This window comes from Mirounga leonina, unplaced genomic scaffold (genome assembly GCF_011800145.1).
Source record: "Mirounga leonina isolate KUSES-001 unplaced genomic scaffold, KU_Mleo_1.0 Mir_174, whole genome shotgun sequence".
Lineage (NCBI taxonomy): Eukaryota > Metazoa > Chordata > Mammalia > Carnivora > Phocidae > Mirounga > Mirounga leonina.
In genome coordinates this window covers 50,208,629-50,229,771 of record NW_023270451.1, presented here as the reverse complement: position 1 = coordinate 50,229,771, position 21,143 = coordinate 50,208,629, and the positions used below count along the sequence as shown (strand labels likewise).

Genomic DNA, 21,143 nt, shown 5'->3' with positions numbered 1-21,143 from the left:
ACAGAGACAGTAGTAGTGCTCCTTTGTCAAAGCATGGGTGTGAAGACCAAGAATGGATGCGTGTCAAGTGCTTACCCAGCACTCAATCAATACTATGTTTAGTTCAAATCCGTTATCACAGAGTCAAGTATTTGACTTAGGCTCTGGATGCAAATGAGCCCCAACTGAATAGGAAGCAGAAAAAGTAAACCTTCAAAGGACCAAGTCTCCCTCCATGCTAAAGATCCCAGCAATAAGGAAGGGTTCATCAGAGTTGAGAGGGCATAGCCTTCGTCCTTGGCCTCTCTCTCATCACCCTGATCATCATTCACCCTGATGCAGTACATTTAAGGTAATCTTGATTTAGCAGCACAGAAATAAGGAGAAAAAGCCCTCATGGCTCAGCTTGCCAGATTTAGCAAATAAAAATAGAGGAGACCAGTTAAATTTGAATTTCAGATAAACAATGAATAAATTTTTAGTATAAGTATGTTCAGTGCCATATTTTATCTGGCAACCCCACTTATGGAGGGGGCATATGGGTTTTGATGTACAAGGCTGGTGTGCAATGAATGGGCAATATTCAGGCATTTCTACACAATTAATCAATCACAATATCTGTGTTGCCAACCATTATTTAATTCAGTGAGTAATTCAAGACCAACAGTAGCAGGTTAGCTAATCTGCCAAAGCCATGGAGCAAGAGACTGAAACACCACGGGAAACCCTTGACCACCTTCAGAACTCTAAGCAATACTAGAGAACAATACGATTCTTCATTCTTTCTTCTCCACGTGCATCTAAAAATTTCTTCTTAGAGCATTGTTAACTCCACTAGCACAAACTGCCTTGGTATTAACTCAAAGGCTAATTAGGATTTTACAAGTTTTCATTTCTGTCATCAGAATTGCAAGCGTCATTCATGGGGCCCGATTCCACTAATTCCTTGTGAGAAGCCAAAAAAAAAAAAAAAAAAAATCTACCGAACAACAATACAAAACTCCTCAAAAACCTCCTCCAATTTATGTGCTCTCTAGATTAAAAATAATCAGAAAATGAAAATAAGTGTCTCTGAGTCACTGCTCAGCTGATATTGGCAGCAATTAATTCCATTGTGATGCTCTAACTGCAGACTTAGCCAGGATGCAGAAAGAAGCACACAGTAGGTTGTATATTATTTCAGCACAGCCTGTCAAACTGGAGAAAAGTGAAGTATTGTCGAAGGGAATGTTCCGGAAAATATCTGCCTCTCAGTGAGGACCTGAGAGGCTCCTCATGGATCTGGCAGAAAACTGAGCATCTAAGGGTTTAGAGTCCTTGAGTTACGGAATCATTTTACTTAATTCTCACAAAAACTCATAGAAAATAGTATATTTTTTTATCAACCCTATTTTACAGACGAGAGGACTCAAGATCAGGTATGTTAAGTAATGTGCTCATTCCCCACAGCTAGTCAGGAGAAACCCATCATTTAAATCCAGATCCAGCTACATCCGAATTCCTACCTTCTCCACTATGCCAATAGCTCTCAACCAGACCTCCTCAGCACTAAATCTCAGGAAGCACCATTCACATCACAGGCTATGTAGGTTAAAATTATGCAGAGCACGACCTGTGCAACTGTACTTGACATCCCTGATCAAAAACCTACCTACTTAATAGAATCATCTTCCCCAGTGCAATTAAACCCAAGTAAAATAATACATAGCAAGGGTTAAAAAGTACTTCACCATGCAGAAATTCAACTTTGGTTTGGCTGTGTATAGAAGAGTAGTTGTTCTCTCCCCTTTGACCTTCTATTTACCGCAGTCACCACATTTTTTCTTTATTCAACCCCTGTGTATTGTTCTGTTTTCATTTAACGTCCTGGTGTTTGGGAAAGCTCAGGATACAAGCAGAAACTGGTTCAAATAGATTGCTAAATGAAGATCCTGCATGACTCCTGTACCCAGGGACAGCCCAGATTGAGACTTTCATTTAAATGGGATTACATGCCGCCAGGCGCAATATTTTAAAAGCCATTGCTGAATCAATAACAGCCTACATTTTGCCTCTGTCTAGCAACGTTCAAATTGAAAGGAAAGGGCTGGTAAACTGCAAGGAAGGACTTCTGCAACATTACTCTCTGTCTGTCTCATTTCTCTTTGCAAGTAAATGATAAGAGGTTAGTCTTTCCCATGCTATGTGATGAAAGGACTGGATAATTAGAACCTCTGTCTGAACAGGGGGAGTTCTGCTTGGGGGGGCGGGTTGTCCCTGGGCAAGCTACATCATCTATTGTCCACACCCTAGACCCAGTTTCTGCACAGTGAATGTCAGAGACAGCCGCAGCCTTCAGTTAAATCCTAACAGTGAACAGCTGTGCAATTATAACATTTAATTCTTTTGTACCTCTTGTGCAGTAATTATAAGGCTGTCCACATAAATTTTTTTGATGTGTTGGTTACATCAGTGTTAAAATCTACCTTGTCGTTAGGTTAATTAGACCAAGGCCTTCAGACTCAAATAAATATTCAAAGACGTAGCTCAAACATTCAAATGCAACCTGACTGAACTCGGAGTCTCAGAATGTGTCTGTATTTCCAAACTGCCACCAATGTTGTAGTATAATTTCATGCTGGTGTTTGTTTTATGGTGCGTCTATAGTGCTCATCTCAATCAGTTACCAGGTCTCTGGAATCAACCTTCTAAATATCCCTCCTTTGCACCACCATCCCCCTCCTCCCGCCTTACAACAGTGGTTCCCAACCAGTGGCAACTCGGTCCTCCCCACCCCTCCCCTGAGGACATCTGGCAATGTCTGGTGACATTTGGGGGCTGCTTGCATCTGAATGGCTAGATGCCACATATACTGCTAACCATCCTGCAAGGCACAGCACAGCCCTACAACAAAGACTTATTCAGCCCCAAATAGCATTAGTGCTGAGATTAGAAACCCCAGGATCAGGTCTCAGGATCTTTATCTGCCGACAGGTCTCTCTGCCCCAGCTCACCTCCTCCAGGCCACCCTCTCACCCCCAGGATAACTTTCTGAAATACAAATGTGATCCCGCTGCTTAACACCTTCAGTAATCCCCCACAGGATAGCACAACTTGCGGCATCTTAGGCTAGTCATGATGTCTCCTCCCCTCCGTGGCTCACCACGTCCTTGGGCTTTGCTACAGCCCAGCCAGGGTGAAACATTCGGTGGCCCCTGAGATGCCACACCTGTTCATACTGCTGTGGGAGTATGAACACACCTCACCACAGCACCTCACTGGTGCTCCGTCTGTGAAGACCCATGCTTCTCCCACTTCAGAGATCGCTCCAATAACCTGGGACCTTGATGAATCATAGATTCTGATTCAGCAGGTCTGCTGTGGGGCCTGAGACTGCGTTTCCAAAAGTTCCCAGACAACATCCATGCTCCTGGTTTGTGATCACGCTTTCATCAGCTAGGGCCTAGAGCAGTGGTTCCCAAACTTTAGCGAGCATCAGAATGACCTGGAGGCTCTGATTCCCAGGAGGCTCTGATTCCCAGGACCCACCCCAGGCTTTCCAATCCAGTAGATCAGGGTGGGGCTCACAAACTGCACCTGTAGCAAGTCTGTAGACCACACTTGGGGTCACAGAGCCTTGAACATCTGTCTCTTCCTTCCTGCCAGCATCCTTCCTATGTGACTTCAGGCTCATCTCCTGCCTCCTCCTCTGGATTCCTAGATAGCCGTGTTAATGCTGGGACCACCGCAGACCTCAAAAAGCATGCTAAGAGCTGAGATACTCCCCCCTACACTCTACTAGACAGTAAGCTTGATGAGGACAAGGACAGCCTCTTCTGTCTCCATGTCTTGCATATGGACGGGGGTACCAATCAGGATGGTTCCTCTCATCCTAGAAAGTTGAGCAAACATCACAAAGGTTTGCTCAACTTTGATTCATAGCCTGAAAAGGAGGTTGCCTTGTTCTCCTCTGCCAGGATCAATGTATCACCAACACTACTGATCCAACTCATAGCCATCCAAAGGACTCTTTGGGCTGCCAAAAATCACCCATCTCTCCCCCTTCACTGATAAATGCTAGTTTCTAAATTTTCTACCTTGTTGTCTTTTTCTTTCTCTGGGGAAAGCATCATGGAAACCACATCATTGTAAAAGTACCTCTCAGTAAAAAGCCAGGGCTTTTCATTTGTCACACAGCTAGAGTCTTACGGAAACTGCTCTCTGAAATCCCTTGCTCATGAAGCTTGAGGAGCTTCATCTGTACACCTTACCTGCCCCCACGGCATCCCCCAGGAAAGGGGACTTCCTTCTTCCTTCTTCCCAAGCCCTGGCCATGTCTCTCTTATTAGTCTTGACTTTCTCTCATTGTAGGCTGGGATTCTTCTATTTGAATATGTTCTTTATGTCAAACACTTTCTCAAAGCCCTTGAGTACAAGGAGTGAGAAGAATATTGTTGGCCCAGTGGAACAGACCACAGTGGGCCAGACCTTCTTGGAAAGAGGTGGCACATGGGTGAAGGTGGGGATAGCAGGCAGCGCGAGGAAGGGAGAGCTGCAGGCTGAGGCCCCCACAAGAACAAAGGCACAGAGACAGAGTGAGGGTGGAGTGTGGGGACAGAAACAAGAGGTAAATTTAGTTAAATGAGATGGCCCAGGTTCTGAAGGAAAGAGGCTCCTGAAATCCAGACTATGGAGCCAGCAGGAGAAGAAGGGCCTTTACAAGTTACAGGACTATTCCTTGAACTAAGCAACTCCTTTTGTTATTTTTTTTTCCTCTCCAGAAACATTCCAGAAGTAGTTCTGATGTTTGTTCCCTCCCATTTTTGGCCAAGATCTGTCAGAGGATTAAATCGTACGTATACTATTTCTACCTCCCTGAGCATTGGCATGAGATGGCACCGTTGGTTGTCCCTGTTTTCCAATGACTAAAATGATCGTGATGTAAAAGTCATCTTCCCAAAGGTGAAAGTGTTTGCTGCTCACGACTCGTACCATGACTGGTACAGAAATTAAAAGACAAATGAGCTCTGCACAACTCATTTTGGAAAGCCACCGCATACCAGTATCTTTGAACCTCAAAGCCTGACTTATACCCTGGGCCGGCACGCAGCCTGCCAGTGAAACTTCTGGGCAGCTTGGTGCACACCCGTGCCACACATGGGGACAGCCCCTCCTTGCTGTGTAAGACACAGACAAGGTCAAGGTCAGTGCCTCGTCAGGAAAGGGAATCTGAGCATCTTTAGTCCAGGGCACTCAACGAGGCTGGAATGGGACCAATTTATTTCACAGAGCCCAACCCATTACCGAAAAACTCTGGCTCAGATATGTATAAACAGTGTTGCCAATATGGAGACACTGTCCCGAATTCCCAGGACCTCCCATCTCCATTTTAAATCCCATACCCCAGCTCTACTCTGAGTCTGGGGTTGTGCTGGGTGTCATCATGATCACTGTCCATGGCATTAAAGGATGGAAAGGTGTGCTGAGAGGGACACTGGACCAAGAGGCAAAGTAACACAGGCTCTACCTTGCACTTGGCCCCTTCCCATGTGACTGTGGCTGCTGTGGGTGCCACACATGGAATGTTCGAACCTGTCTGCATCAGTTCTCCCAACAACTCCATGAGGTATTACTCCATTTCACAGTGAAGGACACTGAGTCTTAAAGAAATCACTTCTCCCAGGCTGCCAGGTGTGTCTGGTGGGTCTAGCTCTCCTTGCGAGGGCTTGGAGGTGATTTGGGCTGCGCATCTGGACTCAGGGCAGCTGTAATAACATACCTACAAGCTGGGTGGCTTAGAAGCACAGAAATGTATCCTCTCCCCCTTCTGGAGGCTGGAAGTCTGAAAGCAAGATGCTGGCAGGGTTCCTCTGAGACTCTGCTCTCTCTGAGAGTGTCTCCGACGTTCCGAGTCAACTCTTAGCTTCTGGTGGTAGCTGGCCATCTTTGTTGTTGCTTGGTTTGTAACTGCAACACTCCAGTCTCTGCCTCCAGCCTCCTCCATGCTGTCTTCCCTGTGTGTCTGTCTTTTCCTTTTATAAGAACACCAGTCATGTTGGATCAGGGCCCAGTCTAATGGCCTCATCTTAACTTTGTAACATCTGCAAAGACCCTATTTCCAAAAAAGGTCACATTCATAGGGACTAGGGGTTAGAACTTCAACATGACTTCTTGTGAACACAATCCAACCCATACGAAGAGGCACTTTTCCTACATTCCTCCATCCTTCATCTCATGAGTTTCATGGGAGCTCAATCCACTAAACATCTCCTGTCTGCTGTGAAAGCTTCTCAGGAGAGGAGACTATCTTCTGACCTACATTCAAAGCCTCTTGGAGATCCAAGAGTTTTAAAACTTCCTGGTTCATCTGCCCACGTGAACTCCCGTAAGGCAGCTGTGCAAAGTGCTGACCTGGGTCCCAGAAACAGGATCAACACCAGTTTTCATGAATAGGCTGGACAAAGACTACCAGGACATGGGGAGCAGAGGGGAAATTGACATGAAAGAAGATGCTGGAAGGCTGAGATGCAGGCAGCTCCCCAGGCCCCCAATCATTTCATCATGCCTAGCTGTTACTGAATTGAGACACCTGCCCCTCCTTGCTGAAAGCATCATTGCATTTTCTATGTCAAACATGGGCCAGCAGGACCCAAAGTGACAACTCTTCAACTGAACCACCTTTGAAAAATTGAATTCAAGAGCATCTGTGACCAGGGATTTTCCTGAAACTATTTAAAAGGGAAATTTTTCTTTTATGAAAAAGCAAAAGCAGTGTGTTTTTTTTCTTCTTTCTAAAAAAATCATTGTGCTTTGAGTATAATTTGCATCAGATCACAATTTATTCAGTGCTTTATGGTTTACAGAGCACATTTAAATGCAGCTTCATTTATTCTTCAAAACAACCTGTGGCTTAGTAATAATAACAATAACTAAGTTATCTGGTAATGTCTACGCACTAGGAACTCTTGTCAATGCAACCCTACATGGCAGATGACATTATTTTCTCCTTTCTAAAGAGGTAAAGTCTTTTGCCCAAGGCCGTGGTGCTAGTAATTGATAAATCCGACATTTGAACCCAGCAGCCTGGTTGCAAAGGCCAGGCTCAGAGCCTCTCAATTGTCTGTCCCTTGACTCTTTGCCCCACTTTTGGATGACCAAGTAGGTTCCAGTTCATTGAATGTCTGACCCCCTAAGCACAGTCAGCAGGTGGTAGAGACAAGACCTATGTGTCTTCTATTACATAATCCTTCAGTAAAATCCCTCCCAGTAGGAATGCTTTTCCTGTTCTGTGCTTCTCCTGCCGCATCCTGTTTGGTCTAACGCCTACAGTAGAGTGAAGGTGTTCCCACCATGGGTGGTTTTCCAGCTCCCTGCTACCAGGTGTTTGGCCAGCCCTCCATACCCCGAGCTCACCGGTGCCTACTCCTGCATGCTGTTCTTCTATGGCCTCTCCCCATCAGGATCCCATACCACCCACCACTCTTAGAGGGAGGGGACACCATTTCTTAGTAAACCTTTTATCCTTGTACTTAACACATTGCTTAGAATTAGTAGGGAGGAGGGCACATTCTGCATGGAGCACTGGGTGTTGTGCACAAACAATGAATCATGGAACACTTCATCTAAAACTAATGTTGTAATGTATGGGGATTAACATAAGAATAAAATATATATATATATATATATATATATATAAAAGAATTAGTAGGGACTCAGTGAAGAAACAAGAGAATAAATAAAGAAAAGGCACTATTTTACTAGAAAAGAAATGTATAGGATACTAAGCTACTACCATAGGGCAATCAAGTTTTTTGTTCTTTTTTATTTTGTGCTGGTCAGAATTCACAGTGCCTGTGCACTGTTTTTTATTGTAACAGTGGTAAGTCAAGAGAGTCCCCTCTTAATAATCTCTTCTTGTTATTTAATTTCCATATGCATAAACCCGCATATGGATCATATCACATAAAGGCATACAGACTATCCTAGCCTATGTTAATTACCTTTAGTTCATCATTCTTTTCTTTTCTTTTCTTTTTCCTCGTTCCTTCTTCCCCATGACCTACTCCTTCCAATGACATCGGTCCCTGTCCCTGCCACCAAGGTGAGCCCGGGTGTATTCTTTCCTGGTTTTCTCTGCTCTCATTTCATCTTACAGAGATGCATCTAACACATCCACATGCATATGAAACAGACCCATTCCCAGCCCTGGAGTGCTGCCTGGGACTCAAATGTGAGATAGCTACACATGGAAACTTTAGTCTCCCTAGTTTTCTTTTGTTGTAATGCCCCAGTTTCATGAAATAATTTTAGGGAGTTTGAACTTGAATAGCTATTCTATTATGTAATGAATAACATTCACCTGCAATTACAATTGCTCACTGGATCAAGCCCGCTAGCTTGACTACTGGTAGTCATAGAGCAATGGCTCTATTGGAAATATATTTTATATTCATCCCTGAGCAGGTGATTAGCTGTGCTGGCCAACAAGATAACTGGGTAGAACATTGTGTGCCTGGAAATCCGGAAATCTGAAGAAGGTACATGGATTGGATTTGGGATTGTTCCAGAAACTAAAATGCCATAGGAGCAGATACCTGACTCCTGTTTGCCCAGCCCTAGAAATTATCCTTGGAATAACTGTTACCATTGCACAAAATAATAGAAAGAGCTAATGTTTTGTGAGTGTTTACCACATGTTTGGCATAGGTCTTTATGCTTCCCATGGAGGAACCAACTTAGTCTTTACAACAGCCCTAGGAAGCAGGTACTAATATTGGCCCCATTTTACAAATGAGGAAGCAGAGGTACAAAAGATTAAATAATCTGCCTACGGTTATATAGCAAGTAGACAGCAGACTTGGGATTCAAACCCAGAGAGTCTAATTTCAGAACCCAGAACTATGTTAAGAGGCTTCTCATGATTTTCTTTCCTACTAGAACATTCTTTACCCAATTACATGCCTTGAAAATGCTTTCTCATCCTTTAAATTTAAATTTAAGATTACCTTCTTCCCAGTATAGCATTAGAAGTGTTTTCGCTCATGGTGCACAACCCTTTACAGCATTTTCTCCGTAGCACTGTAGTTGCCTATTGATGAGTTGTTTGCCCCCATGAAGCTCCTCTAGCACTGGAATGTATCTTATATTCATCCCTAATATCTAACATGGTGTCTGGCACACAGCAGGGATTCCAGAAATGCGTGTGGAATGAATGAATGAATGAATGAATGAATGAATGATGTATGTTTCAGCATACAACTAGACATCTATAAGATAAATGAAGTATCAGATTTAGATACAATTTGGCAGAAGTAATGTTAATAAACATCAACAATGTCTTATCTACAACCTTGGAGGCAGATGTGATCAGGAATTCAGAATTTTCCAGATTTTAAGAAAATCAACATATGGTGACCATAGATCACCTAACACTCCCAGTACCTCTGATCAAACACATTTATATTTCAGCAGTGAAATGTATAAATATTCACACTAAGTAGGGTAAAGCTGATGAATTGCCTTATATCGGTTCAGATCTAGTTTTACCACCAAATGAATTTTCTGCAAAGTTAAACAACAACTCAGTTTTTAGCACTCTGGTTTGGAGACTATGAATAAGGGATTGTGGAGTTTATGTAAATTGTAGTTTATGCTACTTTGGATGACCAATCTACTGTACTGTGTCTAGAATGTATGGTTTGGGTTAGTTACTTTGAGCCTTTAAAATAAGCAGATCTTCATGGGCTTATTAATTTGCTTCATCTGTTCATTAATTCATCTGCTTCATTTGTTCATTAATTTAATGAACTCACTTTCCAATTCTAGAGACAAACTCCCATCATTGTTCCTTCAAACTCCCATTCTCAGGATTGCAAGGGTGGGGGATAGCTTTGGAGTACTAGGTGGGACCTTTCACCTAGCACCTTTTCCAGGCTGAAAATATAATTGTTTGGGTCTGTACCCTCTGTGTGTGTGTGTGTTGTGTGTGTGTGTGTGTGTGTGTCTTACCTCCTTTTCTCACCTAGAAAACTACACTGGTTGTCCAAGAGGTCAAATATGTACATGGGGGGAAACGACCTAGTTTTATAGGAGAGGCCATCCTGGAGAAGCTTATTACCTAGACTTCTGGGGGGTCCACCATCCCAGAGTTAGTAAGACAGGCTCCGAGACACCAGTTAGGCTCCATGCTGGCTCTTACTGAATCCATTTGCCTTGAGGCTCTCACAACTGCTGGAATGCTCTTGATTCAAAAGACCATTTAATAAATCCTGTAAAGGTTCATGTTACTCTCTACATTCTAGGCTCTGAAAATAGCCTCAACCTGCCATATGATGGCACTAGACTGCTACCCCATAAGAGAGTTTCTTAGAGGGAAAGCAGTGTTTGCCAAGCAGGAGCTGGGAAAAGTTTGGTAGTGAGGACACAGGGAGAGAGCCTCCCTTGAGGGAGGGGTCTGTGGCTTTAGCATGTATTTGCTTGGTCATCAGTCACATCCGAGTCTTTGGTTTTCCAGGCTCATGAATGGGAATGAACGTTGCCAGCTCAAGTGCCTCAAGATTCTTAGAGTTAGTGGTTTAAAAGAGTAGATTTTAAGAAAAGACTTCCATCACAGAATGTGTAAAATGGCACAAATTCAATCTGTAGTACTGAGTTCATTGGACCAAAAATGCAGTCTCCTTCTTTTCTGGGCATCTCAACATCAATATCCTATGTTCTCTAAAATGTTGATGTGATTATTTCACTTCCCCATATGGGCCAGATTAATATCAGAGAGAAAATAGTTCTAATTAGGTGGAGAGCAGAGATTGGCAAAGTTTGCCTGGCACTCTTCCATACCATGGAGGCGCTTCATTTTATTTTTAGAATGGACTTCTATCACATATACTCAACATAGCTGTATCTGAAATGTCTCTGTTTGTTTTCACAAACACAGTTTCTTTTTTTTCTTAGCTCACCAGCTGTTTTGTTTTCTTTTTTCTAGAGCTATAGAAAATTCTGTGCCATTCAAAGATGGAGATTCAGACAAATACAGCATTTTCCCAGTAAGTATTGTTAAGAGTAACCAGATGTTCACTAAATATTGCATTGCTTTCTACAAATATCTTTCCTTTAGTGACACAAGACTCACTAAAGATTAATACATTCCATTTGAATGTATTAATAATTTGATAATACACCATTCCATGATTTTTATGGACTTTTTGGCATCTTAATAATACACGAACCATCAGAGTGGGTCTTTAGGCCGAGACTGTTTTTGTTTCCTGAAGCCATTCCCAGCTGGGTATTTCAGTTATCTGAAGGTGTTGAGAATTATTTTGGAAATTCTTAAACCTACTTTTAGAGTGTGTGTGTTGTGTTTACGTGTATGCACATGTTTGATTTAGAGCAGTAAGATGTCAGGATGTTCTCTGCAAAATCAAACAAGCAAGTGGCAGATGTAACTCCCCAAAGTTGGTGGGATCTCAGTTATTCAACCTGGGAATGGGGGAAATAAAAACATTGTTTGATATTATCATGACTCTTGATTCTTTCAAATCTAGGATCAAGACAGTTCAATCATATAATAAATCCACATAACTAGCCAGTTTTGCTAGAGACTTTTAAGTTATCCAGTACAATGAGTAATCATTTGACCAAATAAACCAATTGTTTTGGAGGCTAAGAAGATTGATGACTAATAAAGTTCAGAGAGTTCAGGAACATTTGTGGAAGTGTATACACACACACACACACACACATACGTACAGTATGCATGCAACATGGCCACACCTGTGAGTGCACCCATGCCCACATACCTACACACTCACATGCACACACACTACCACCTGGCATTGGCTCTGGGACTCTATTACATTTTACCTCACACTGCATGACTCAGCATATTAATCGTAAATTTCTTAGTAATCTCTAGCGTTCCTGGATTGTATTGGAATTAAGAATTACGCATGTCAGTACCCCGGGACAGCTCTGACTGCCCTTCCTTGTGGATAACAAGGGGCGGAAATGAACCTTCCTGTGTGTGCTCTTCAATTCCAGACGCTGAGGGGCTACACCTGGCGAGGGAGAGACTGCAATGACAGCAACAAGATGGCATACCCGGGCAGAAGGTACGTCTCTGCTCATCGCTGACTTGGGCAATTACCTTCTAAAAAGCAGGTAGGAGGCATCATTCCAACCCCAGCCTAGGGGATTGGTACTTAAAGAGAGAAGGGACCTCCGTGTCCCCGCTGAAGCAAAGCTCAGTGAAGAAAGAACAGCATTCATTCATCATTTGTCCAGGAAACGCTCATTGAGCACTTGCTCATTGCCAAGCACTCTGCCTCGTGTCGGTGGTTAACAAAATGGAAGTGGGGCCTCCCCTTGCGGAGCTTCCAGTCTAGTGAGAGGAACACATGAGTCCCCAGGTTATGGTGGACTTGTGTCCAGCCTCCTGCACGAGGCCTACATGCAAGACTGAGTGAGGAGTGAGCATGGGGCTCCCGTGAGTAGACCACATGTCATATTTTAGTCCCGGGCTGATGTTCAGCCAGCCACATCTCGGACTTCAGAAAATGGATATGCCAACCTTCATCTTAGCCGTGACTGCAGGGCCGCAGCATTCAGAATACCAGATGTTTGGGAGTGTAGAGCGTAATTGTAATGGCCTCACCTATCTAAATAAAGTGGGCTACAGATTCATTCACTCTGCTCACCAGCACCATTCCACAATACAGTCCGTGAATAGAGGCCACTGGAATTAGTCCATGGTGCCCAGAAAATATCCAAAACTGAGATAATGGCAGAGGCCAGTGGAGGCTTCCGTGTGCCATTGACAGTCATGAGTGGCACTCCTCCTTGAAGAACATGCTGTCCATCAATGACACTTCATACAGCACTTGTTCATTCATTCATTCATTCAGCTAACATTCACGGGGCAAGAAGTATATGCTAAAAACCAATGTTGGTGTTTTCTTCTTAGGCCAGACAACTGGGATATACACGAGGATTCAAACTGTAATGGCATTTGGGTAAGCAACTAGATTCAAATCTAGCCCCGTTCTCTGACGTTCTGCCCTCCTTAAAAGCCTATTTGCTTTAGTCAGTCCTACGGAAGAAGATGACAGATGAAAGCACCCTTTTTCTGCAAATTGAAGAGGGGTAAAGACTCTGATCTCACATGATAGATGGTAGGGATGTAATGAGAGTTGAGGGTCTGTTAGTCACAGCCCCTTGAAGTCACCTGCATCTAACCCCTTTATTCTGTGGTGAATCAGGCGAAATTAAATGAAGAGTGCTGTTAGCGAAGTTTTACAGCGACCCAGACAGCTGTTGGAGCAAACCTCTTGCTCCCACCTCTTCACGGCAGCCATTTTCTTTCTATTCCATAAAGCTAGTCAGGCAGGGTGGAAATTACCCTGTAGTTACCCCTTTATCTACATCTCAAGGCATTTAATGCTGGAGCTCCAGCTCTCCATGAACAACAGGTTTGCAGCTTTCAGGAAGAGAAAGGGACTAAAGCCCAACCAAACACAACAATGGTAGCAGACCCACGTTTTGTGGGGTCTTGAGCTAATATATGATTTGAGGGTCCTCCTGAAGAAAAAGAATACCAAATTACAAATACAAAATCAAGTATGAAAGTAAATAGTTAATTAGAACAATGGAAGAAATCCCAACAAATTCCTGGAGTCTTGGAAATTCAGGTCCCTTGGAAATTGTAGGATGTGCAGCAGCATCCCTGGCCTCTACCCACTTGATGCCAGTCACCCCCCCTCCCCCTGTTGTCACAACCAAAAATGTCTCTAGACTTTGCCAAATGTCCCTTGGGGTAGGGGTGGGGGGAAATGAGTCCTGTTGAGAATCGCTGGTCTGGAAGCATCAGTCCTTAGGGAGTGGAGATGTGAGGGCTCTTATAGCTCCCCAGCTCAGAGACTGAGGAACACACTCTGACCTTGTGTCCCTGTAACTCAGTGGGCCCACAGCGCCCCCTCACGGGGACACTGCCAGCACTCCAGACACTGCCCTGCATTCTCTGGACCAGATGGTTGGGCTTCTGGATCTCCCCTTATTCCTGCCCCAGCTCCGTAAAGCCCAACTCACTTACACAAAGTGTTGCTATGTTGAATTAAGGGCTCAAAAGACTTTAATGGGTTTTATCCACTGACTTGCCTTTGTACTTTTAAAGCCATTAGGGAAAGTCTCAGTGTATGTGTCTCATACATTTAAAAACAAACCGCTAATCTCCATCATTTCTCTTTTAAAGGGTGTTGATCCAAAAGATGGAATTCCGTATGAGAAGAAGTTCTGTGAAGGTATGAATTATAGAGTTAATGTGCTTATCACAATAGGGACCCTCTTTTCTAGTCTGAGTCAGATTGAAGAGAACAGACCATCCAAGTGAGGAAGTGCCTGATGCTACAGCTTAAAGTTGACCAATTTCCATTTATTTTCATGAAAAATCAGAAAAAGGCATGAAAAAGCCTGTAGAAAATGGAGGCAGAACCTAGAAAAAGCAACACTGAATTTGTCTTACTGCCTCCTTTATGTGGGGATTGGAAACTTGATTGAGAATGCCAGAAAAGGCAGCAGGGGAGAGCGCAAGGTAATGGAAACCTAGCACTACTCCAAATAGGAAAACAAATAGAGGTGCTCTTGTTTCCTCTTTCTCCATGTCCTTCTCAATACCCGACAAGGTCAGACATCTGGGCTTGTCCTGACTGAGTCCCTGCGGCAGGCAACTGAGCTAAAGATTCACATCTGGGTGACTTGAGGGAGACCTCCAAGTTATAGCCATTGGGAGTTCCCAAAAATAGCTGAGCAAAAGCTCTGTATTCTAAATGCCCAAACACCACAGACATCTGAGCTGCCACTACTGTTAGGAGAAACCTATGATCACCCACATACTACTGAAAATATGTGCCTGGTGATACCCAAAGGGTCTCAGGCAAGACCCTCTGGTAGCATCACTTTTTACGTTTAAGCAGTATTTTCCCTAACTCTGAAAAGCATTTCAGTCATTCATTCATTCATTCATTTGACAGATATTTCCTAAATGCCTATTCCTATTATGCACCAAGGGATATACTTGGCTCTGAGTTGTCCTGGGCAGATGTGATACAGTCCATGCCTTCAATCAACTTAGTCTAATTGTCTTTAAACTCTCAGAGGGGTAGGAGGGGAGTAGAAAATGCACAGATCCAGTGCAGTGCATAGGTATGCAGTTTAGAAATGCTTGTTGGATGAATAAGAGAATGAATGAAAAAATGACTGATAAATAAATAAATAAACAAACTCAGATCTAGTGAAAAGATCCTGGTATGAGGATCTAGGATCATCATGGGAAGCCTCTTGGACTTGCCCCATCCCAACCCTTCCTGGATGTCCTGGGCCTTCTCCATCCCCATGTGTGTGGCCAAGTGCTAACTGTCACAGAGGCCCAGGATAGGGAGCCACTGAAATGAGGCTAGACCGTCCTCCAGCATGACTTGGGGGACTTAAGGCTAGGGGAAAGAGGTGCCCCTCTCTGTCTCTGGGAGGCATCAGTTGATTCTTCCAGGATCTTAAGGGATTTAGAAGAGTACATGCATCACCCATGGATAAATGAATTGTGTAGTTGGGCCTCAGAGGCAGATTAAGTGATTCCTAACCTCCAGATAGGGCTTCGGAGAGACCTTCATGTTCATCTCCCATTAATCAGCCAAAATTGTCCTCCCAGGGCTTTTGTGTGTATGGATTAAGGGCTTTAAAAGACCATAACATCTTTGAAAAGTCAAAATTGCTCCATGAGATCACAAATTCTTAAAGTGAATTATAACAGAATTCAAGAGAGTGATTTCCAAAACCAAAACTTAGGGCATATTTCTGAGTTCAGAAAAAGTTTTGATTCATTGATTCATCCATCATTCACTCATGAGGTTGCACGGCAGTTTGTTTTATGCTGAGCGAGGAAACACACCTGCATCTGTACAGCTTAGCTAGCAGTTTCGATGGCCTAGAAATCTCATTCAGCTACTATATGTGATCTCCCTCACTCCCCAGCACTTGAAAAGTGGCAATGTATCACTGTTATGATGCTCTGTGCATGGAATACACACCAGGGTATCTACTCTCCTAACCACCCAATCTGGAGGCTCCAACTACTTGAGTGTATAAATAATGCAAATAAATTGTGCCACCCAGGTTCACAGCCCAGGGGAATCATTTTGCTGGGAGACTCAGCTGGGGCTCATTTTCACATCTCTCCCGAATGGATCACAGCTTCACAGATGTCTTTGGTAAGTAATTTTGGCAGTAATTATCCCGGATGTGCCGGCCTTTGTGTTTGGTCCCCCTTGCTCTCTCTAAATGCGGTGCCAACTCCAAACAGGTGCACATTTCCCTCCTCAGCAAAATCTGTTATAAGAGGCACATCCACAGCCATTTCAGCTCAATTCATTTCAAACAATGTGATAAGAAATGTGAGGGCATTGTGGCAACAGGCTCATCACAAGAACCATCCTGTCCATTAGAGAAGGGGGATAGTGCCCCTGCCAGGTGGAAAGGAGACTTGGACACAATGGGGAAGCTTGTCATATGGCCACCTCGGGCGTGGTTCCCTTCTCCCTCTCCAAGAACCCTGAAACTCTGATCCAGAGAAATCAGGAATTATACCAGAATTATAAATTCTTCCTTGATCCCTTCTTCTCAGACTAGAGAAATTGAACATATACCTAAACACTCCAACTGAACCTATCCCAAGTCCCAAAACTGAACAGATATAGACTTCCCTTTGTAAAGATGAGCAAGCAGGGAAACATCTGGACATATAAAAAATGCTCATGATCTCAAAAGAAAAGAACTTTTTTGAAAAAAAAAAAAAGCTTGCTTAGGAGACAGAGGGCATTTTGTAAAATATTAAATTCAGGTTCTCAACAATAGTTGACAGGAGGTTGTACCCATGAAAAAGGAGCAATCTGACATCGGGAAAGACTACTTTGGGGAGAAAGAACAATAATCAACGATGTGAAAATCCAGTGGAAACACTGACAAGCAAGTTAGCAATGCAAAAAAGATGAGCAAAGCAGTCCTCCAGCTGGGGAGATTCTGGAACTCAGAGAAGAGGCATGCAGGATGGATTCTGGAGAATGAATAGAAAACCCAGAAAAGACAACACATTAGGCAGAGAGGAAGTGGTGACCAAATCAACAATAAAAGATAATTCTCTTGAGTTGAGGGAATCCTTGTCTTCAATCCCAAACCCGCCCTGAGCACCAGGTCCAAGTGTAAAATAGACTCTGTTTACCATGTCTTCCTTTTTTTTTTTTTTAATTCCAAATATAGAGAAAAATCTTGCAGTCATTCTGCCTAACAACAACAAAAAAACCCCAGCATACTAACTAGGAAGAAAAACCCTTTTGGCATCAGACTTACCTCTCAATGCTAACTTTCAGAAAATAGTTGAATGGCCTCTACAGGATTTTGAGGATTGTGTGTCAAAAGTGCTTAGACTGCCAAGATATTTTTGTTCTTACATGAGGGCCCCAGAGACTTATTCTCAGTTTTTCAAAGATTCAGAAAACATAACAGACTTATGCCCTCCTCATAAAGATTATTTTAAGAAGTATTCTAGATTACTATTCCAAATATTCAAATATTACTAGATTTCATTATATAACATTTTCAAATGTATACAATGTCAAAAAATCCATAAAGTTAAAAGACAAATGAAAAAAGAGAACAATATTTATAACATATAAGGCAATATTTAAATCCCCTAATAACAGCTCCTGCATGTCAATAATAATTTTTTTAATTTAATAAAGAACATAACTAATATAAACACAGTTTCATCTTTAATAGTAATCGAAGAAATACAAATTAAAACAACAATGGAATATCATTTATCATCTGTCAAACAGATAAAGTTTAAAAAGTGATAAAGGCCTACTTTCAGCAAAAATATGGACATGTTCTTTCACCACCAAGAGTGTTTAACTTGTTAGAACTTCTCTAAAAGTCAATTTGACAATATATATAAAGTGGCACGAAAATGTTTGTGGTTTTAATAATTCTGCATCTGGAAGTTTACCTCTAAAACTGATCAGTCATTTGCTCAAGATTCTATGTACATGAATATTCATCAAAGAGTTACTTATAAGAGCAAAAATTAAAAAAGAAATTAAAAATTTAAAAAACCAGGGATTAGGGCGCCTGGGTGGCTCAGTTGGTTAAGCGACTGCCTTCAGCTCAGGTCATGATCCTGGAGTCCAGGGATCGAGTCCCGCATCGGGCTCCCTGCTCGGCAGGGAGTCTGCTTCTCCCTCTGACCCTCCTCCCTCTCATGCTCTCTGTCTCTCATTCTCTCTCTCTCAAATAAATAAATAAAATCTTAAAAAAAAAAAAAAACCAGGGATTAGACATGTAAAAATATATTATATCCATAAAATGAAATGTTATGCTACCACTAATACACATGTTGTAGACATATTTCTTAGCAAGAAATATATTAATAATAACTTGTTAGGGGGCAAAAACAGTTTATAAAATAATATGTATGAACCAGTTTTGTGAATATATAAGTGCATCTGTGTGTGCAAGCAAAGAAAATAATAGGAAGGTTATGGATCAGTACGTTAACACTGGTATGTTTGGATTGTAGAACACTGGGTAACATTTTCTCTTATTTTTCTTCAGTGAATTTGTACTATGTATGTACCAAATATTGTAATCCAAGATTTAGGGGGTCTTTTTGTTTTGTTTTGAGCAAATAGCTAAAAAACACCAAAGCACTGCTTTCCTTAATATTTATAAAAACCCTCCGAGGTAAGTGTTATTGCAACATAGCTTCACTGTACAGACAGATACCCAGAGAAGTTGAGTAGACTGCCTAAGGTCACACAGCTAACAAGTGAAAGAATCACTTCCTTTCATTGTCATCTTGAACAAGCCACCTACCCAGAAACTCTGTAAATGATGGTAGGAACAATCTCAGGCAAGGCCATGTGTTTCATGATCTAAGGGCTGTGAACATGCTTTGGACCCTATGTTGAATTCAAACCAGACAAAAAGTAGATTGACACACAGCTCATGCAGTGCAGTGGTGGCAGCTAGCCAGGCTGGTCCATGTCCTTGTGCTTGTCCTTCTTATCCCACACCTGGGCCTCTAGAGGCTGAGGTGAAGGGTGTCACTTTAGGTTTCTCCCAGAGAGAATGGCCTCTCACAAACTCTCACCAGAGCACCAGAGCAGCTCACTCGGCAGGGTGCTAAATCTCTGAGAAAGAGAAAGATCCACTGAGAAACTAGCCCAGCAGCTGGTCCCATCCTGAAGTCCTGACAGTTGGAATTTGAATTGTAACATTTTTTAATCTGCTATTTGCAACAACAAATTAAGTGAGATACTGCAGCTCGGCATTGTTGGTTTGGGTTTGGGTTACAGGTATCCCCTGGTTTCTGAAAGTTTGTTTTAATGCCACTTTGCTTTTACAGAAGACCTATATTCATCCCCTTTTCTTGCCAACTAAAAGAAATCTAAAGAAGATGTTCACTTTTACAAAAAAAAAGCTGTTACCAGACTAATGTAGGTCTTTCAGAAAAGCAAAGTGGCCTAATTCGAACTTTCAGAACACTCTGTGTTTAGATAGCCAGGGAAACCTGTATTTCCCACCCCACCCCCCTGTCACTTTTTGGCAGTGAATTGTAGTCCGGAGAAATGACCACAAGAATGGCAATAACATAGAGTTGATGTGGAAGCCAAATTGGGCATAATGGTAGTTGGGATTCATGAATCTCACCAACATGTTAATAATGCTGTTGGTGGTAGGGACATCACCACAGTTTTAGTGTCATTTTGTCACCTATTTCAAGCCTTTGATGTTCTAGTGTTCTTAAAAGGTCTCCCCAGGTTAACATGCTTCTCCAAGCTACAAATCAATCCAGTCACTCCAAGCCTGGACCACTTCTGTGTTATACCATTTATAAGATGGAAGATGAAACAAGAATAAAAGAGAAATATTTTGCCTAGAAAGTTAGCATTGAAAATGAAGATTTATCACAAAGTTATTATCAAAATAATGCTGTACAAACCACCCCAAGTCTCAGTGATGTAAAACAATCCCCATTTCTTCTCACTCACACATCTGTGGGCTGTCTAGGATCAGCTATTTAGGCTGGACTCTGTTGGTCTTGGCTCCAAGCTAAAGGTTGGGTCTAGGTCTATTCAATGTGTCTCATTTTTCTTGGTTGGGCAATCTATCCAAAAAGTATTCCTTTCATGGTAATGGTGGAAGTGCAAGAGGACAAGGCCCCCCCCCCCAACAAATACATTTGCTGCATCATGTCCACCATCAATGCATTGGCCAAAGCAAGTCACACGGCCATGCCCAAGATCAATGGGGAAGCAAGTATATCTGCCCAAAGTGAGAGAGGGAAGAAAGTAAATATTTGCAGTACTGTTTTTATCTAATTATAAATGTTAAATATTCAATGGAGAAAAATAAGCAATACAGAAATTATTAAGAAATCATTAAAATTCTCCTAAATCCTACCACCCAAGGAGAATCATTTTAACATTTTGGAGTATCAGATTAGTTTTAAAATATTAATATTCTTCTTATTGAGGGAAAAAAAGATATGAAGTCAATGTTAGAACCAATTTTGAGAGGTAAAAAAAAAATCCCCATCATCTTGAACTTTTCTCTGTGTTTTTCCACTCTTTCCCAGAACTCCACCCCCACTATGCATAACACACACACATACACATTATTTAGTCACAAGAGTAGCAAGTATGCAATAGGCCATTCTCCTTTTTTTCAATTGGCACTAATTATAGTCATTTTTCCATATTGCTACTTAGTCTTTATATTCATTATATTTGTCAGTGTTCTATAGTATCCTTTTCAGTATATAATATAAGCCATAATCTACTAAACCATCTGGCCATGACTGGATATTAAGCTGATTCATTTCTGGGCTACTATGGATCATACTCCTTAAAAAAAAAATTCTCATTTTCAAACATATTACCTATAGAATCTCTTCATTTGCACAGGGAGTCAGCCTATGTATGATTACAATGCTTAGCAGACATCCATGACGGATGTTGAGCTCTGATGTCTCATGTCTTGACTGTTTGGCTTTTAATGCTTGTGGCAAGTAAACAAGATATCGCCAAGTACTAACCTGGGACCTATGGTGTACGAAGCCCTGTGATAGGAGTGAATGACGC

General features: G+C 42.2%; 1 protein-coding gene across 2 annotated transcripts in view; it reads left to right on the top strand.

The window, feature by feature from the left end:
• Positions 1–21,143, top strand: part of AOAH (acyloxyacyl hydrolase) — a 165,338-nt gene that overhangs the window by 63,200 nt on the left and 80,995 nt on the right. For both annotated transcript variants that reach the window (XM_035020912.1, XM_035020913.1), the window contains exons 6-11: positions 4,740–4,810; positions 10,940–11,000; positions 11,998–12,068; positions 12,920–12,968; positions 14,204–14,252; positions 16,120–16,214. In XM_035020912.1, the coding sequence (XP_034876803.1) occupies positions 4,740–4,810; positions 10,940–11,000; positions 11,998–12,068; positions 12,920–12,968; positions 14,204–14,252; positions 16,120–16,214 (396 nt within the window). The remainder of the gene's footprint in view (positions 1–4,739; positions 4,811–10,939; positions 11,001–11,997; positions 12,069–12,919; positions 12,969–14,203; positions 14,253–16,119; positions 16,215–21,143) is intronic.